At 33.5% G+C, this 19055-nt stretch overlaps 1 protein-coding gene across 11 annotated transcripts in view; it reads left to right on the top strand.

Moving 5' to 3' along the window:
- KHDRBS2 (KH RNA binding domain containing, signal transduction associated 2) overlaps nt 1–19055 on the top strand; it is a 651287-nt gene that overhangs the window by 109310 nt on the left and 522922 nt on the right. For all 11 annotated transcript variants that reach the window (XR_002915471.3, XR_008526227.2, XR_008526228.1 and 8 more), the window contains exon 2: nt 8930–9057. Coding sequence is in view for 4 of the 11 variants with exons in the window: in XM_024248863.2 (XP_024104631.1) it covers nt 8930–9057 (128 nt within the window). In the remaining 7 variants the exon portion in view is untranslated. The remainder of the gene's footprint in view (nt 1–8929; nt 9058–19055) is intronic.

Genomic DNA, 19055 nt, shown 5'->3' with positions numbered 1-19055 from the left:
AGTATCAAAAGATTATTTTTGAAGTCTTCTCAATAATTAAATGTATCTGGATTCTGAAAATTTCCATAGAACTAGAAACTTCTAGTTTGCACATATTGTAAATTTGTCTCTTCTCTTTATTTTTAATTTTAGGAATATAAATATCTGGAAGACCATGTAATTCACCCTCTATAAAGAAATTAGGCAAAAATAGTTCTACGTAATTGGTCCTTGATGTATATATTTAGTACTATTTAATATTTAGTTCTATATAGCGCTATGTTGTGTTTGAAATGACTGGGAAACAATTCATTTATTTAAATTTACATAAATTTTGACTTTAGAGGAAAATATATGATTTAAAAATCCATCTTAAATATCCAACTTAAAATATAAACAGATAATTGTGATTTCTGTGCTTGTGCATATGTAATTATGTCATATATATTTAAAAATATGAGCCTCAACAATGTGCCAATCGTAAAAAGAAATATAATCACAACAAAATAACTTGTGTTAAGCATCAAAATACAGACACAATCTTAACATGTTAATTTTGTAGCTATTAAGGGTTCTAAAATCGTAAGCAAATTCTATTTTGAGGTCAGATAAATACTAGAAGTGTGAGGGAAGCCAGTGTTAAACATTTAGTATAGCTAGTTCAGGAATTGTGAATTTCGTTGCAGGAAAAAAATCACATGGGTTAAGAAAGTAACTTGAGGGGGGAGGGATAGCATTGAGAGATATACCTAATGCTAGATGACGAGTTGGTGGGTGCAGCGCACTAGCATGGCACATGTATACATATGTAACTTACCTGCACATTGCGCACATGTACCATAAAACCTAAAGTATAATAATAATAATAATAATAATAATAAAAGGAATAGTAATGAGTCATATTAAAATACCTTTTATCAAAAAAAAAAAGAAAGTAACTTGACAAGGTAAAGATTCACAGATTCAAATAGCTCCTTTCACTGAAATATTACTCATATTTTCAGAATGAGTACAAAATAATCTTTACATTGACATTGAGTTTTGAAGTTATAGACTATACTAAACTATACATATAGGGTAGGTATTAAAAATATTTTTGAAAAAGCTTCAGCAAAATGAAGAAACATTCTTAATATAAAAGAATTATATAGTATGACTTGCCAGTCCAGGCAATTGCATCTCCTATTTTTCTATAATCCTTTATTGTAAAACAAAACAAAACAAAATAACAAAAAACAAAACCTTCAAAAAATTCATCCACTTTATTGAGATATGGCTGACATACAAAAAGCTGTACATATGTAATATATACAGCTTGATGAATTTGGAGAGAAGTATACCCCTATGAAACCATTAACACAACCAATACCATAGTCATATCTATCACCTCAAAAAGTTTCCTCCCACTACATTTGTTTATTTTTGTGGTAAAAACACTTAATAGAAGATCTACCCTCTTAGCAAATTTTTAAGCCAACAATACAGTAATGTTAACTATAGGCACTATGTTGTACAGTGGATCTCTAGGACTTGTTTATTGTTTACAGCTGAGACTTTGTATCTCTTAACCAACACTTCCCTGTTTCCTCCTTCTCTCACTCCCTGTCATCACCGTACTTCTTGCTTCCATGAGTGTGACTATTTTAGATTCCTCATGTATAAATTTATGGTCTCTTAGTCTGTTAGGACTGCTATAATAAAATACCATAAATGGAGTGCCTTACAAACAATAAACATTTATTTCTCCCAATTCTAGAGGCTGGAAAATCCAAGAAAATCCAAAATCTTGGAAAATTCCAAGATCCAGTAGGTTTGGTTTCTGGTGGGGGCTTATTTCCTGCTTCATAGATGATGCTTTCTTCTTGTGTCTTCACATTGTTGAAGGGGTGAATGAGCTCCCTTAACTTACTCGTTTATTTATCATAACTCTGAAGTTTAGGAAGTCCAAGATCTTGGTGCTGGCAGATTCAGTATCTGGGTAGGGGCCCACTTTCTGTTTTGTGGATGCTGTCATGTAGCTGTCTCCTTACCTTCTAGCTGTGTTCCCATGGTGGAAGTTGTGTTGGGGGCTCTCCCTCAGGCCCCTTTTAAAAGAGCATGAATCTCATTCATGAGGGTTCTATTCTCATGAAATAATCACCTCCCAAAGGCCTAACCTTTTAATACTGTCATCTTGGAGTCAGGATTTGAACATATGAATTTGGTGGGGGCACAAACTTTCAGACCATAACGACTAGGTCATATGGTAGGTTAATTTTTTTTATTTTTTTATTTTTTAAAAATTTTATTATTATTATTATACTTTAAGTTTTTGGGTACATGTGCACAATGTGCAGGTTAGCTACATATGTATACATGTGCCATGCTGGTGTGCTGCACCCATTAACTCATCATTTAGCATTAGGTATATCTCCTAATGCTATCCCTCCCCCCTCCCCCCACCCCACAACAGTCCCCAGAGTGTGATGTTCCCCTTCCTGTGTCCATGTGTTCTCATTGTTCAATTCCCACCTATGAGTGAGAATATGCGGTGTTTGGTTTTTTGTTCTTGAGATAGTTTACTGAGAATGATGATTTCCAATTTCATCCATGTCCCTACAAAGGACATGAGCTCATCATTTTTTATGGCTGTATACTATTCCATGGTGTATATGTGCCACATTTTCTTAATCCAGTCTATCATTGTTGGACATTTGGGTTGGTTCCAAGTCTTTGCTATTGTGAATAGTGCTCAATAAACGTATGTGTGCATGTGTCTTTATAGCAGCATGATTTATAGTCCTTTGGGTATATACCCAGTAATGGGATGGCTGGGTAGAATGGAATTTCTAGTTCTAGATCCCTGAGGAATCGCCACACTGACTTCCACAAGGGTTGAACTAGTTTACAGTCCCACCAACAGTGTAAAAGTGTTCCTATTTCTCCATATCCTCTCCAGCACCTGTTGTTTCCTGACTTTTTAATGATTGCCATTCTAACTGGTGTGAGATGGTATCTCATTGTGGTTTTGATTTGCATTTCTCTGATGGCTGGTGATGGTGAGCATTTTTTCATGTATTTTTTGGCTGCATAAATGTCTTCTTTTGAGAAGTGTCTGTTCATGTCCTTCACCCACTTTTTGATGGGGTTGTTTGTTTTTTTCTTGTAAATTTGTTGGAGTTCATTGTAGATTCTGGATATTAGCCCTTTGTCAGATGAGTAGGTTGCGAAAATTTTCTCCCATTTTGCAGGTTGCCTGTTCACTCTGATGGTAGTTTCTTTTGCTGTGCAGAAGCTCTTTAGTTTAATTAGATCCCATTTGTCAATTTTGGCTTTTGTTGCCATTGCTTTTGGTGTTTTAGACATGAAGTCCTTGCCCATGCCTATGTCCTGAATGGTAATGCCTAGGTTTTCTTCTAGGGTTTTTATGGTTTTAGGTCTAACGTTTAAGTCTTTAATCCATCTTGAATTGATTTTTGTACAAGTTGTAAGGAAGGGATCCAGTTTCAGCTTTCTACATATGGCTATCCAGTTTTCCCAGCACCATTGATTAAATAGGGAATCCTTTCCCCATTGCTTGTTTTTCTCAGGTTTGTCAAAGATCAGATAGTTGTAGATATGTGGCGTTATTTCTGAGGGCTCTGTTCTGTTCCATTGATCTATATCTCTGTTTTGGTACCAGTACCATGATCTTTTGGTTACTGTAGCCTTGTAGTATAGTTTGAAGTCAGGTAGCATGATGCCTCCAGCTTTGTTCTTTTGGCTTAGGATTGACTTGGTGATGCGGGCTCTTTTTTGGTTCCATATGAATTTTAAAGTAGTTTTTTCCAATTCTGTGAAGAAAGTCATTGGTAGCTTGATGGGGATGGCATTGAATCTATAAATTACCTTGGGCGGTATGGCCATTTTCATGACATTGATTCTTCCTACCCATGAGCATGAAATGTTCTTCCATTTGTTTGTATCCTCTTTTATTTCATTGAGCAGTGGTTTGTAGTTCTCCTTGAAGAGGTCCTTCATGTCCCTTATAAGTTGGATTCCTAGGTATTTTATTCTCTGTGAAGCAATTGTGAATGGGAGTTCACCCATTATTTGGCTCTCTGTTTGTCTGTTATTGGTGTATAAGAATGCTTGAGATTTTTGTACATTGATTTTGTATCCTGAGACTTTGCTGAAGTTGCTTATCAGCTTAAGGAGAACGAACAACAAAAACCACATGATTATCTCAATAGATGCAGAAAAGGCCTTTGACAAAATTCAACAATTTACGCTAAAAACTCTCAATAAATTAGATATCGATGGGACGTATCTCAAAATAATAAGAGCTATCTATGACAAAACCACAGCCAATATCACACTGAATGGGCAAAAACTGGAAGCATTCCCTTTGAAAACTGGCACAAGACAGGGATGCCCTCTCTCATCACTCCTATTCAACGTAGTGTTGGAAGTTCTGGCCAGGGCAATTAGGCAGGAGAAGGAAATAAAGGGTATTCAATTAGGAAAAGAGGAAGTCAAATTGTCCCTGTTTGCAGATGACATGATTGTATATCTAGAGAACCCCATTGTCTCAGCCCAAAATCTCCTTTAGCTGATAAGCAACTTCAGCAAAATCTCAGGATACAAAATCAAGGTAGGTTAATTTTTTTTAAGGAATCTCTATACTGTTTTTCATAGTGGATTCACCTGTTGACATTTTCATCAATAATGTACAAGGATTCCCTTTTATCCACATCCTTGCCAACTTTTTTTTTCAATAATAGCCATCCTAACAGGTGTAAAGTAATAATTCATTGTTGCTTTGATTTGCATTTCTCTGATGATTAGTGATGTCCAACATCTCTTCATATTGCTATTGTCCATTTGCATATCATCTTTGGAGAAATGCCTATTCAGGTTCTTTGCCAATTTTGAATTCATTATTTGGTTTCTTGCTATTAAGTTGTAGGAGTTCCTTATGTATATTGGATATCAGATCTATTATCAGATATGTGGTTTTCAAATATTTCATTCCATTCTGTAGGTCACATTTTCATTTTGTTGACTGTTTCTTTTGCTGTGTAGAAACTGTTTGTTTGATATAATCCCACTTGTCTATTTTTGCTTTTGTTGCTTATGCTTTTGTGGTCATAGCTAAGAAATTATTCCCCATACTAATGTCAAGAAGCATTTACCCCTTTTTCTTCTAGGAGTTTTACAATTTCTGGTCTTATGTTTAAGTCTTTAATTCACTTTGAGTTGATTTTTTTTTTATGCAGTGTAAAAGAAGGGTCCGATTTTATTGTTGTGCATGTGGGCATCCAGTTTTCTCAACACTATTTATTGAAGAGACTTTTTTTCTCCCTTGTGCATTCTTGGCACCTGTGTCAAAGAACAATTGAACATACATGTATAGATTTATGTCTGGACTCCCTATCATGTTCCACTAGTCTATATTTCTGTTTTTATGCAAGTATAATACTGTTTTGATTACTATGACTTTATAATATATTTTGAAATTGAGAACTGTGATGTCTCCAGTTGTGTATTTTCTCAAAATTACTTTGGCCGTTTGAAGTTCTTTTATCATTTTATATAAATTTGGGGATTATTTTTTCTATTTTTGTAAAAAATGTCATTGGGATTTTGACAGAGATTGAACTGAATCTTTAGGTTATTGGGGTATTATGGACATTTTAACAACATTAATTCTTCCAATCTATAAACATAAAGTGTCTTCTCATTTATTTTTGTCTTCTTTGATTTATTTCATCAATGCTTTTGGTTTTCAGTGTACAAGTCTTTAACCAGCTTAACTAAGTTTACTCCCAAGTGTTTTATTCTTTCTGATGCTGTTATAAATTAGATTGTTTTCTTAATTTCTTTTTTGGATAGTTTGTTGCTAGTATATAGAAATGGAACTGATTTTTGGATGTTGATTTTATGTTTTGCAACTTTACTGAATTCAATTATTATTTCTAATAGTTTTTACGTGAAGTCTTTAGGGGTTTCCTACATATCAGATCATGTCAACTGCAAACAGATATCTTTATTTTTACTTTTCTTGTTTGGATGCCTTTTTTTCCCCTTGCATAATTGCTCTGGTTAGGTCTTCCAGTAGTACGTTGAATAGAAGTTGTAAGATGGGGCATCCCCACATTGTTCTGGATCTCTGGAACATGTGGTGTTTGGTTTTCTGTTCTTGTGTTAGTTTGCTGAGAATGATGGTTTACTAAGCAGTCATAAAAAATGATAAGTTCATGTCCTTCGCAGAGACATGGATGAAGCTTTCTTTGGTTTTAAACTCAGGCAAGTTTGGCATATACCATTTTGTTCCTATGCATTTGACAAATACAAGTATTGATCTATTAGTCATGGACATATGCCAAAGAAGACAAGATAACTCCCTGAAAGTATTAGGAGGGCAAAATAATACCAAAAAACTTCAGAAGAAAATTGTAGAATTGAACAGAAATAGCAGTGGAAATGCTATTTCATTTAACTCCATTTCTTGATGGAAAGGTTATTAGAGTTAATCCTGGCCTAATCAAATTGCAAATGTCTAAAAAAGCCTAAGGTAATAGTTTTGTGGATAGCAAATAATTTCAGACAAATTCAATATATTTTTATGAAAAAGTAACAAGGGAGAAGCCGTATGTATTATAGATCAGGAATCGAGTCAGCTTCTTCACTGTGTTCCACATTACAATTACCTCAGCAAGCTACAAAGTATGACATTATGTAGGTGTGTGCACCCATAGGGCAGTGATCAAAAGTTTATTCTTAGTATCAGACGACATGATAAATGGATTTTCTTTGCAATTATCATAATTCTGGTTGTAATAATTATATAAGGGATTGAAAGGTTGGAATAAAGTGATTTTCAGTTTAAAGAGTCAGTTAGTTAAAGTGACTTGTTAATACTTCCATGTAGAATGTAGGAATCTGATGTTATCACACTAAGTAGAAATTATAGACATGTAACTTATTTTCAAACAATTCAGTTTAGTTCAAGATACTTGTCTTTAGGGAAATTGTACCATGTAACTGATAAGATGATTATAAATGACTTCATAAAAATTATGCAGTGTAGATTTCACTCAGGTACTATCTGGGTAAGTAATGTAATATTACTCCAAAATAATCGTTTTAAATTCCACACAGCCCAGATAAATAGTATGCGAAAAGATTACTAATTGAAATGTTTTAGGAATTTTTCTTTAAGCCATTTGAAAACATTTGGGGTAAAAATGTTAGTTAGAGATAGAATAACAAAGAACAAAACTATTAGATAAAATATATATTCCCCTTACCTTTGGAAGTAGTCAGACCTTTAAAAGATAATTGTTGTAAAATGCAATATAAATAAATTTATGTGAAATATGTTCATTCTTAATAACTATCATCACCTTTTCTCTACTCCAAAATAACAAAAATAGAATGTTTTGTTCTATCCATAACAAAAGTAAAACACTGTCACATTCTTATCTTAGTTAGTATTTTAGTACATTGACCAAGAGCAAAGAACAAAAATAAATATTTACTGATTATGTTATGGTCATAATAATAACTATATTAAAAACATAAAGGTAATTTTTAAAATGAATTTTTAATAATTCTCCAAAACACTTATTTTACATAGTGCATTGCATGAGATGACTCTAGTAGTAACTACACAGTCTTTTAACATCTCATTCCTACTTTGTCAGCCTCGTTTCTCAACTAGACAAATCTAAGCTGGTTTCCTTGTTTGCTTGCCTTCTGCTGTGATTGATTTTGCATATTACATACTATGTTATCTTTAAAAATAAAAATACAATCTGGCTGCCTTCCTTTATTCTTCAAAGTGGTCCAGAGGCTTACCATTGCAGTCACAATATAAAGCAGAAAACACCATGTATTCTACAAGTTCTTACATGATCTGTCCTATAATCACTTATCAAGCCTTTTTTCCACATTCACTATTCTTCAGCCACACAGGCTTTCTTGCTTCTTGCTATTCCAAGAGCAAGTAAAGCTTGTTTTTCATCAGACTGTTAAGCTCTTCTCAGTCTTCTCATGGCTTATTCTTCTCTATCATTCAGGGCTTTGATCAAATATCACCCTTCAAATCTGAAGTAATAGCCACTGCTTGAGTCTCCTTTGTATTCTTAACAGCATATTGTGTTTATTATTTGCCCCCAGCCATAACTGTATGCGTGCCCATATATTCATTTTCTCACTGTTCATTTTCCACATTAGAATATGGAGTCTATAAAAACAGAGACATTTTATTGTTTTCTGTTGTATTTTTGGTACCTAGTAGAGATTTAACATTTTTTATGGAATAAATTGATTCAAAATTGAAGGAGTGGATAAGTATGCTCCAAAATATCAAATTTGGTAATATTCTAATATTTTTCTTAAACACCTATATAGATAATATCTTATTGATGAATACAAATGTTAGCATTTATAGATTTAATCATTGATATGACTTTTCTATAATTCCTTGTGAAATATCATGCAATTTCTCTTTACTACCTATTTTAGCCAACTGAATAATTACCATTTTAATTATTTTTATTTTCTTAGGAATAATTCTGAGTAAAAATAAAGCATATATCCTTAAAATGTATTTTGTTCTATTTATTGCTCCTGGAAAAAATTAAGTTTGCTAAAATAGTTTAAATAGTCAAAGGACATATATTACCTTTTTATTGTGTTTGAAGATATTAAAAATTAATTAAATTCATCAGTTTTTTCACAGAAGACACAGTCACATCTTCAATTATCACTTTTTAGTTTGAGTTGACAGAGGTTCTCTTAGATACAGTAGCAGCATTCACATAACTGTTGGCGAGATGCTGTTTCAGGCCTTTTATCAGTATTCATCAAAATCTTATTTGAGAAGAGGAGTAATATGAATATTATTTATGATAACATTTTTCAGCATATTTATGATAACATGGTTCCTCATTTCACTTGTTTTCTTCTTGTGATTTTCTTCCAGAAATTGAAAAGTTTCAAGGTTCTGATGGAAAAAAGGAAGACGAAGAAAAGAAGTATCTTGATGTCATCAGCAACAAAAACATAAAGCTCTCAGAAAGAGTACTGATTCCTGTCAAGCAATATCCAAAGGTACTACCATATATACTTTGTTCTCATAGAATTGATTTAAAAATGATAAAATAAGATGATATTTTACTTATTGACTTTTATAAAATAAATATTTGAAGCTTCATAATGTAAGTATATGCAAGCACGTGATACAGACATAGGGGAAGGAAAACTTTTGAAAGTGCAATCATGAGGGTAATTTTCAACTGAAGGCTACAGCATTTTTGTTCTGTGAATGTAGAAGGCATAATCAGATATTTTAGTCGTTCATTAAAAATATAAATATCAATTTTTCCAAATATGTACACCCACTTGATTATCTTTGGTTCATGTTAAAATGTATATCCTTATTATAAAACAGAGTAGAATTAATGATACTAAATATGTAACATTAGAAAATCAGCAGGGAATTATTACTAATATATCTAAGAAAATCACATGGTGGTTATTAGACTCTTAGATTATAACCTATAGTCTTCTATAATCAAAGTTTATTCATAAAATAATTATGATATCGTTCTTAATGTTACATCTTTCTTTAAACTATTTTTTCACCAATAGATCATTGATTATAAAAGATAGCATTCAGTGGCATGGTTTTATCAATTATATTCATACATTTCAATGGGTAAACAGAGGGATTTTTTTTGGTCAAATGAATGGAGGAAACTAAAATGTAAACTCAAAGATTCAAGTTGATAATTTACTTTCTGAAGAGTGAATGTGAAGCAAGGACCATGTAATTATCCTAATAGTAACGATTACAGAAATAAATGCTCTGGTTTACCAATTGTCTTCTGATATGATGAACTTTAATAAATATAATTAACTAGATGCTTTGTCTACAATTATTTCAGACAGGGATAAAATTGTTAAAGCCCAGCAAACCATAAAATTTATCTTTGAGATGAAGTATTTTGGGCATGCAATTTTTTTTTGAGCTAGACTCTATTGCAAGAAAGCTGTGTTACATAGGTATATGTTTTTAAAATAAACTTTATTAGATTTGCTTCATAATCATGTTCTCTTGAATATTAAATTGGGCAGTCTTAGAAATGTACATGAAAAATTTGCATAGTAGTGAAATAAGGTAGAAATATGTTGGAGTATAAAGAATAATGTATCCTTTTTCACTTGATCAGTTAACCAGTTATAGTCTTGAATAGAAGTTTCTTTTCATAAATCATACATTTAAATATGGTATATAACTTGATGATGTTTCTTGGAATAACATATTTTTATGTCTGGATATGGGAAAGTCAATGACAGACTTAATACCTGCCTCTAAATAAAAATGTAGTTCTATGGTCTCTGATCAAATTAAGCTGGCAAGGTATGTAAGGCATTTAAAGTCTTGATGGCTCTTCAAGTTCCCATATGAGTGGTTTTATGCTGATTATTACCAGATCTATGTTTGATTCAGAATGATGAATACCGAAATAAGAATATTCTATGATGTCAAATTTTTGTGTGAAGTTTTATTTTGTAATGTATAAGAAAATGCTCTAACAATAAAACTGCTTATTCTTAACTGCCGTGGACCACGGATCACCAGCAAACAATTGTCTCTCTTGTAATTTTTAAAATCATGGAATGCTTAGGCTGGGACTAATCTTGGAAATCACAAAATATATAAAACTTTTATTTTATAGATGAGGCAACTGAAAAAATATGAATTGCTCAAGGTCATGCTTCTGTTATAGATGGAAATCTTTAGTGCAGTTACTATAATTTTAGATTCTTCATTTTTGGTGAACCATTACATTTTTAACTTGACTGATCATGCCCACATATTTGCATTACTTTTTCATGTTAGATGTGGAAGAATGTGAAAAATGATAACACTCGATGGTTAATATAATAGTTTTATGGGGTAGTCTCAAATAACAATTCATGCTTGAGAAAATTTACCATTTCTTTAAATTATGAATAGCCTGCCAAACTCCTTTATTTTTAAAGGAATATTCATTTCACCTAATTACCACACATAAGAGAACTTTAGAGCTTTTTTATAGAAAAAGAGTGAAATTCTGAGAAGCAGATTTATACTCACTTATCAAAGTTGACCTACCTATTCTTGTTTTTATAGTACAACAATAAATCATAATATTTTGAAAACAAACTATCTTATTATATTTAATAATCTTTTGAAAACAAACCATGTTTTATTACAAAAGTTGTGATTTTTTTCCTCAGTAGACAATTCTTAGAATTGTCTACTTCTTAGAAAAATATCAGTGAGATAGTTAAGATTATGATCACTAAACTTCAGCTGTATTTGATGTACATTTATGAGCTGTAAAATGTGTGATGTGGTGTAACACTGTGAGCTGTTAAGCAGAACACAACAGTATTTATGGATTTAAAGTTTAATCTTTTATAATAAAAAGTGATTTATCCTTCAGGGAGCCACACTGGTGAAAGACTTCCTTTATAATACAGCTTTCTCTCAGAACCATTTATCTCCTTGACAACTGCTGTCTGTTTGTACCAATAATTAATGTGATGATGACACAGTCCTCTTAAAGAGCAATAAATGACTATGGGAATTCTTGGGGAAATGGCCTTCTCAAGACTTTACTACATGACTTTTTTTGGATAGATTGTGTTTCAGTTACTCTCCAAATTCAAGTTAATCTGCTGACTTAGTTGAATACTACAAGAAATTGAATGAAGTTTAAAATTTAATTTATAAAAATTATAAAAATGCTCTTTAAGAATGATTTATCTAGCCCTGGTACTTTACATTTAATAATTTAACTTGGGGAAATATGTCATATTTTAATATTAAATTATTTTGAGCAGTTTTTCTTATTTGGCTTTATATTTTTATAATAAAATTAATAGACATATTTGTGATTCATGCTAAATGAGTAGAATTTAGCTGCTTTTGCCTACAAAAGCAAATAAAACAAATGGGCAACTATTCGGATGATGAGTATGTTAATTTGCTTCACTTAAGTAACTTTTTTACTTTGTATATGTATCCCATAATATAATTTTGTGTACCTCTAAAATACACAATAAAATTTATTTGCAAAAGAGATTAATAGAGAAATAGATGTTGTACATCTATTGTTTGCATTTGCAAATGTTTCAGAATCACAGCAATTACTTATTTTTAATTTTCATTTTAGTTTCATGGGTACATGCACAGGTTTATTATATGGGTAAATTGTATGTCATGGGGATTTGGTGTACAGATTATTTCCTCACCCAGGTAATAAGCAACGTAGCTGATAGGTAGTTTTTCCATTCTCACCCTACTCCCACCCTCAACCCTCAAGTAGACCCCAGTGTCTATTGTTCCCTTCTTTGTGTCCATGTGTACTGAATGTTTAGCTCCCACTTGTGAGTGAGAACACGCAGTATTTGGTTTTCTGTTCCTGCATTAGCTCACTTAAGATAATGTCCTCCAGCTCCATCTGTATTGCTGCAAAGGACATGATAACTTCTTTTATGGCTGCGTAGTATTCCATGGTGTATACGTACCACATTTTTTAAAAATCCAGTCTACCATTGATGGGCATCTAGGTTGATTCTGTCTCTTTGCTGTTATGAATAGTGCTGTCATGAACATATGTGTGCATGTGTCTTTATGGTAGCATGATTTATATTCCTTTGAGTATATATCCTATAATGGGATTGCTGGGTCAGATAATAGTTCTGCTTTAAGTTCTTTGAGAACTTGCAAAACTGCTTCCCACAGTGGCAGATAAAATTTACATTCTCACCAGCAGTGTATAAGCATTTCCTTTTCTTGGCAACCTCACCAGCATGTGCTATTTTTGGACTTTTTAATAATAGCCATTCTGACTGGTGTGAGGTGGTATCTCATTGTGCTTTTGATTTGCATTTTGTCTAATTATTAGTGATGTTAAGCATTTTTTTCTTTTTTTTATATAGCAACATTATTTTTATTATATACCAAACATTATATTGACGAATTATTTGCAGGGATAATTTGAGGCCTAGGATGATGTTTTCTTCAAGAAAGGATGTATGTTTGCTTCTTCCAGGTACCTGGAGACCTTAACAATCCAGGATCACGTCAATTCAGTTTCTTATTTTTTCATATGCTTCTTGACCACCTGTATGTTTTTTGAAAAGTGACTGTTCATGTACTTTGCCTACTTTTTAATGGGATTGTTTCTTCCTTGTTAATTTTTTATGTTCTTTATAGATTCTGCATATTAGAACACTGTCAGATGCATAGTTTGCAAATATTTTCTCCCATTCTGTAGATTGTGTGTTTATCAATAGTTTCTTTTGCTGTGCAGAAGCTCTTTAGTTTAACTAGGACCCATTTGTCAATTTTTGTTTTTGTTACAATTGAATTTAGTATCTTTGTCATGAAATCTTTGCCAGGGGCTATTTTCAGAATGTTATTTCCTAGTTTATCATCCAAAGTTTTTATAGTTTTGGATTTTACATCTAGGTCGTTAATCCATTTTGAGTTTATTTTTGTAACTAGTATGAAGAAAGTGTAAGCTTCAATATTCAGCATATGGCTAGCTAGTTATCCCCATTGCCTGTTTTTTTTGTTTGTTTGTTTGTTTTTGTTTTTTTGACTTTGTAGAAGATTAGGTGATTGTACATGTGTGACTTTATTTCTGGGTTCTCTGTTCTGTTCCACTGGTCTAGGTGGTTGTTTTTGTACCACTAACATGCTGTTTTGGTTATTGTAGCGTTGTATAGTTTGAAGTCATGTAATGTGGTGCCTCTAGCTTTGTTCTTTTTGCTTAGGATTGCTTTGGCTATTTGGACTCTTTTTTTTTGTTTTATATGAATTTTAGAATAGTTTTCCTTAATTCTGTAAAGAATATCATTGGTAGTTTTATAGGGATGGGATTGAATCTGTAAATTGTTTTGAACAGTATGGCCATTTTAAAACTATTGATTCTTTCATTATCCATGAACATGGAATGTTTTTTCATTTGTTTGTGTCTTGTCTGATTTCTTTCAGACAGTGTTTTGTAATTCTCATTATAGAGATCTTTCACCTTTTTGTTTAACTGTATTTCTAGTTTTTTTGTGGCCACTGTGAATGGGATTGCATTATTGATATGATTCTCTGCTTTGATGTTGGTGTATAGAAATGCTACTACTGATTTTTGTACATTGATTTTGTATACTGAAACTTAGCTGAAGTTCCTTATCAGATCTAGGAGCTTTTGAGAAGAGACTATGGGGCTTTATAGGTACAATATCATATCATCTGAAAATAAGGATAGTTTGGCTTTCTCCCTTTCTGTTTGCATGTCTTTTATTTCTTCTTCCTGCCTGATTTCTCTGGCCAGGGTTTCCAGTATTATGTTGAATATGAGTAGTGAGAGAGGGCATCATTGTCTGTTCTGGTTTTGAAGGTGAGTGCTTCCAACTTTTGCCCATTCAGTATGTTGGCTGTGGGTTTTTCATGGATGGCTCTTATTATTTTGAAGTATGTTCCCTCAATGCTTAGTTTGTTCAGGGTTTTTAACATGAAGGGATGTTGAATTTTGTTGAAATAATTTTGTGTGTCTATTTAAATGATCATATGGTTTTTGATTTTAGCTTAATTTATGTGAATAATCACATTTATTGATTTGCATATGTTAAGCCAACCTTGCTTCTCAGGGATAAAGCCTGCTTGATTGTGGAATATTACCTTTTTAATCTGCTGCTGGATTTGGTTTGCTAGTATTTTGATGAGGACTGTTGCATCTATGTTCATCAAGGATATTGGCCTGAAGTTTTAATATTTTTCTTTGTGTCTCTTCCAGGTTTTGGTATCAGGATGATGCTGGACTCATAGAATGAGTTAGAGTTTGGAATAGTTTCAGTAGGAATGGGACCAGCTCTTCTTTACACATCTAGTAAAATCTGGCTGTGAATCCAACTGGTCCTGGTCTTTTTCTGGTTGGTAGTCTGTTTATTACTGATTCAATTTTGGAACTCATTATTGGTCTGTTCAGGGATTCAGTCTCTCCCTTGTTCTATCTTGGGAGGTTGTATGTGTGCAGGAATTTACCAGTTTCTTCCAAGTTTTCTAGCATGTGTGTATAGAGGTGTTTTTAATAGTCTCTGAAGGTTTCTGTATTTCTGTGGGATCCCTAAAGTGGTAACGTCCCCTTTGTTATTTCTTTATGTTTACTTGGATCATCCTTTTTTTTTTTCTTTATTAGTCTAGCTAGTGGTTTATTTTATTTACTCTTTCAGCGAACCAACTCCTGGACATGAACATTTGTGTTTTTTTCATATTACACCTTCCTTCAGTTCAGGCCTGGTTTTGTTTATTTCTTGTCTTCTGCTAGCTTTGATGTTGGTTTGCTCTTGTTTCTCTACTTCCTCTAGGTGTCATGTTAGGTTGCTAATTTGAGATCTTCCTCGTTATGTGATATGGGCATTTTGCACTATAAACTTTCTTATTAATAAGGCTTTAGTTATGTTCCAGTGATTCTTGTGTTACATCTTTGTTCTCAGTAGTTTCAAAGAAATTCTTGATTTCTGCCTTAATTTCATTGTTCACTCAAAAGTCATTCAGGAGCAGGTTAATTTCCACGTAATTCTGTGGTTTTGAGCAACCTTCTTAGCATTGATATGTATTTTTATTGTACTGTGGTCCAAGAGCATGCTTGGTATGATTCCAGTTTTTTGTTGTTTTTTTTTTTCAGTTTGCTGGGGATTGTTTTATGGCCAATTGTGTGGTCGATTTTAAAGTGCCATGTGCAGAGAGAAATATATATTTTGAAATTTTGGGGTAGAGAGTTCTTTAGATGTCTGTTAGGTTCATTTAGCCAGTGTTGAGTTCAGGTTCTGAATATCTTTGTTAGTTTTCTGCCACAGTGATCTGTCTAGTACTGTCAGTGGTGTGTTGAAGTCTCCCGCTATTGTTGTGTGGTTATCTAGGTTTCTTTGTAGGCCTCTAAGAATTTGCTTTATTAATCTGGGTACTCCTATGTTGCATGCATATATGCTTAGGATAATTAAGTCTTCTTGTTGAATTGAACCTTTCTATTATATAATGTACTTCTTTTTCTCTTTTGATTTTTGTTTGCTTAAAGTTTGTTTGTCTGAAATTAGAGTAGCAACCCCTGATTTTTGGTTTGTTTGTTTGTTTTCCATTTGCTTGGTAGATTTTTCTCCATCCCATTACTTTGAGCCCATGGATGTCATTGCATGTGAGATGGGTCTCTTCAAGGAACATACAGTTGGGTCTTGCTTTTTTATCCAATCTGCCATTCTGTGCCTTTTAGTTGGGGCATTTCACCCATTTATATTCAAGGTTAGTTTGGATATGTGTGATTTGATCCTGTCATCATGTTATTAGGTAGTTATTATGCAGACTTGATTGTGTAGTTGCTTGATAGTGTAAATGGTCTATGTACTTAAGTGTGTTTTTGTGGTGGTGCATAATGGTCGTTTGTTTCCATATTTAGTGTTCTATTAAGGTCCTCTTGTAAGGCAGGTCTGGTATTAATGAATTTCCTTAGCATTTGCTTGTCTCAAAAGAATCTTATTTCTCCTTTGCTTATGAAGCTCATTTTGGTAGGATATGAAATTATTGGTTGTAGTTTATTTTCTTTAGGAATGATGAATATAGGCCCTCAATCTCTTCTGGCTTACAGGGTTACTGCTGATAGGACTGTTGTTAGCCAGATTGGGTTTCCTCTGTAGGTGGCCTGCCCCGTCTCTCTAGCTGCCTTTAATATCTTTTATTTTATTTTGACTGAAAATCTGATGACTATGTGTCTTGGGGATGATCATCTTCTATAGTATCTTACAATGGTTCTCTACATTTCCTGAATTTGGATATTGGCCTCTCGCAAGGTTGGGGACATTGTTGTGGGCAATATCCTCAAATACATTTTCCAAGTTGCTTGCTTTCTCTCTCTCTTTCAGGGATGCCAGTGAGTTGTAGTTTTGATCTGTTTACATAATCCCATATTATAAGAGGTTTTGTTCATATTTGTTTATTCTTTTTTCTTTATTTTTGTCTGACTGAGTGGATTTGGACAACCAGTGTTTGAGCTCTAAGATTCTTTCCTCAGCTTGATCTATTCTGTTGTTAATACTTGTGATTGTATTATTAAATTTTTTTATTATTATTATTATTATTATACTTTAGGTTTTATGGTACATGTGCACAATGTGCAAGTAAGTTACATATGTATACATGTGCCATGCTGGTGCGCTGCACCCACTAACTCGTCATCTAGCATTAGGTATATCTCCCAATGCTATCCCTCCCCTCTCCCCCCACCCCACAACAGTCCTCGAAGTGTGATGTTCCCCTTCCTGTGTCCATGTGTTCTCATTGTTCAGTTCCCACCTATGAGTGAGAATATGTGGTGTTTGGTTTTTTGTTCTTGTGATAGTTTACTGAGAATGATGATTTCCAATTTCATCCATGTCCCTACAAAGGACATGAACTCATCATTTTTTATGGCTGCATAGTACTCCATGGTGTATATGTGCCACATTTTCTTAATCCAGTCTATCATTGTTGGACATTTGGGTTGGTTCCAAGTCTTTGCTATTGTGAATAATACTGCCATAAACATACGTGTGCATGTGTCTTTATAGCAGCATGATTTATAGTCCTTTGGGTATATACCCAGTAATGGGATGGCTGGGTCGAATGGAATTTCTAGTTCTAGATCCCTGAGGAATCGCCACACTGACTTCTACAAGGGTTGAACTAGTTTACAGTCCCACCAACAGTGTAAAAGTGTTCCTATTTCTCCACATCCTCTCCAGCACCTGTTGTTTCTTGACTTTTTAATCATTGCCATTCTAACTGGTGTGAGATGGTATCTCATTGTGGTTTTGATTTGCATTTCTCTGATGGCCAGTGATGGTGAGCATTTTTTCATGTGTTTTTTGGCTGCATAAATGTCTTCTTTTGAGAAGTGTCTGTTCATGTCCTTCGCCCACTTTTTGATGGGGTTGTTTTTTTCTTGTAAATTTGTTGGAGTTCATTGTAGATTCTGGATATTAGCCCTTTGTCAGATGAGTAGGTTGCGAAAATTTTCTCCCATTTTGTAGGTTGCTTGTTCACTCTGATGGTAGTTTCTTTTGATGTGCAGAAGCTCTTTAGTTTAATTAGATCCCATTTGTCAATTTTGGCTTTTGTTGCCATTGCTTTTGGTGTTTTAAACATGAAGTCCTTGCCCATGCCTATGTCCTGAATGGTAATGCCTAGGTTTTCTTCTAGGGTTTTTATGGTTTTAGGTCTAACATTTAAGTCTTTAATCCATCTTGAGTTGATTTTTGTATAAGGTGTAAGGAAGGGATCCAGTTTCAGCTTTCTCCATATGGCTAGCCAGTTTTCCCAGCACCATTTATTAAATAGGGAATCTTTTCCCCATTTCTTGTTTTTGTCAGGTTTGTCAAAGATCAGATCGTTGTAGATATGTGGCATTATTTCTGAGGGCTCTGTTCTGTTCCATTGATCTATATCTCTGTTTTGGTACCAGTACCATGCTGTTTTGGTTACTGTAGCCTTGTAGTATAGTTTGAAGTCAGGTAGCATGATGCCTCCAGCTTTGTTCTTTTGGCTTAGGATTGACTTGGCGATGCGGGCTCTTTTTTGGTTCCATATGAACTGTAAAGTAGTTTTTTCCAATTCTGTGAAGAAAGTCATTGGTAGCTTGATGGGGATGGCATTGAATCTGTAAATTACCTTGGGAAGGATGGCCATTTTCACGATATTGATTCTTCCTACCCATGAGCATGGAATGTTCTTCCATTTGTTTGTATCCTCTTTTATTTCATTGAGCAGTGGTTTGTTGTTCTCCTAGAAGAGGTCCTTCACATCCCTTGTAAGTTGGATTCCTAGGTATTTTATTCTCTTTGAAGCAATTGTGAATGGGAGTTCACTCATGATTTGGCTCTCTGTTTGTCTGTTATTGATGTATAAGAATGCTTGTGATTTTTGTACATTGATTTTGTATCCTGAGACTTTGCTGAAGTTGCTTATCAGCTTAAGGAGATTTTGGGCTGAGACAATGGGGTTTTCTAGATATACAATCATGTCA

The sequence above is a fragment of the Pongo abelii genome, chromosome 5 (genome assembly GCF_028885655.2).
Source record: "Pongo abelii isolate AG06213 chromosome 5, NHGRI_mPonAbe1-v2.0_pri, whole genome shotgun sequence".
Taxonomy (NCBI): Eukaryota; Metazoa; Chordata; class Mammalia; order Primates; family Hominidae; genus Pongo; species Pongo abelii.
Note: the sequence above shows the minus strand (reverse complement) of the source record. Positions and strands in the feature narration are given on the sequence as shown.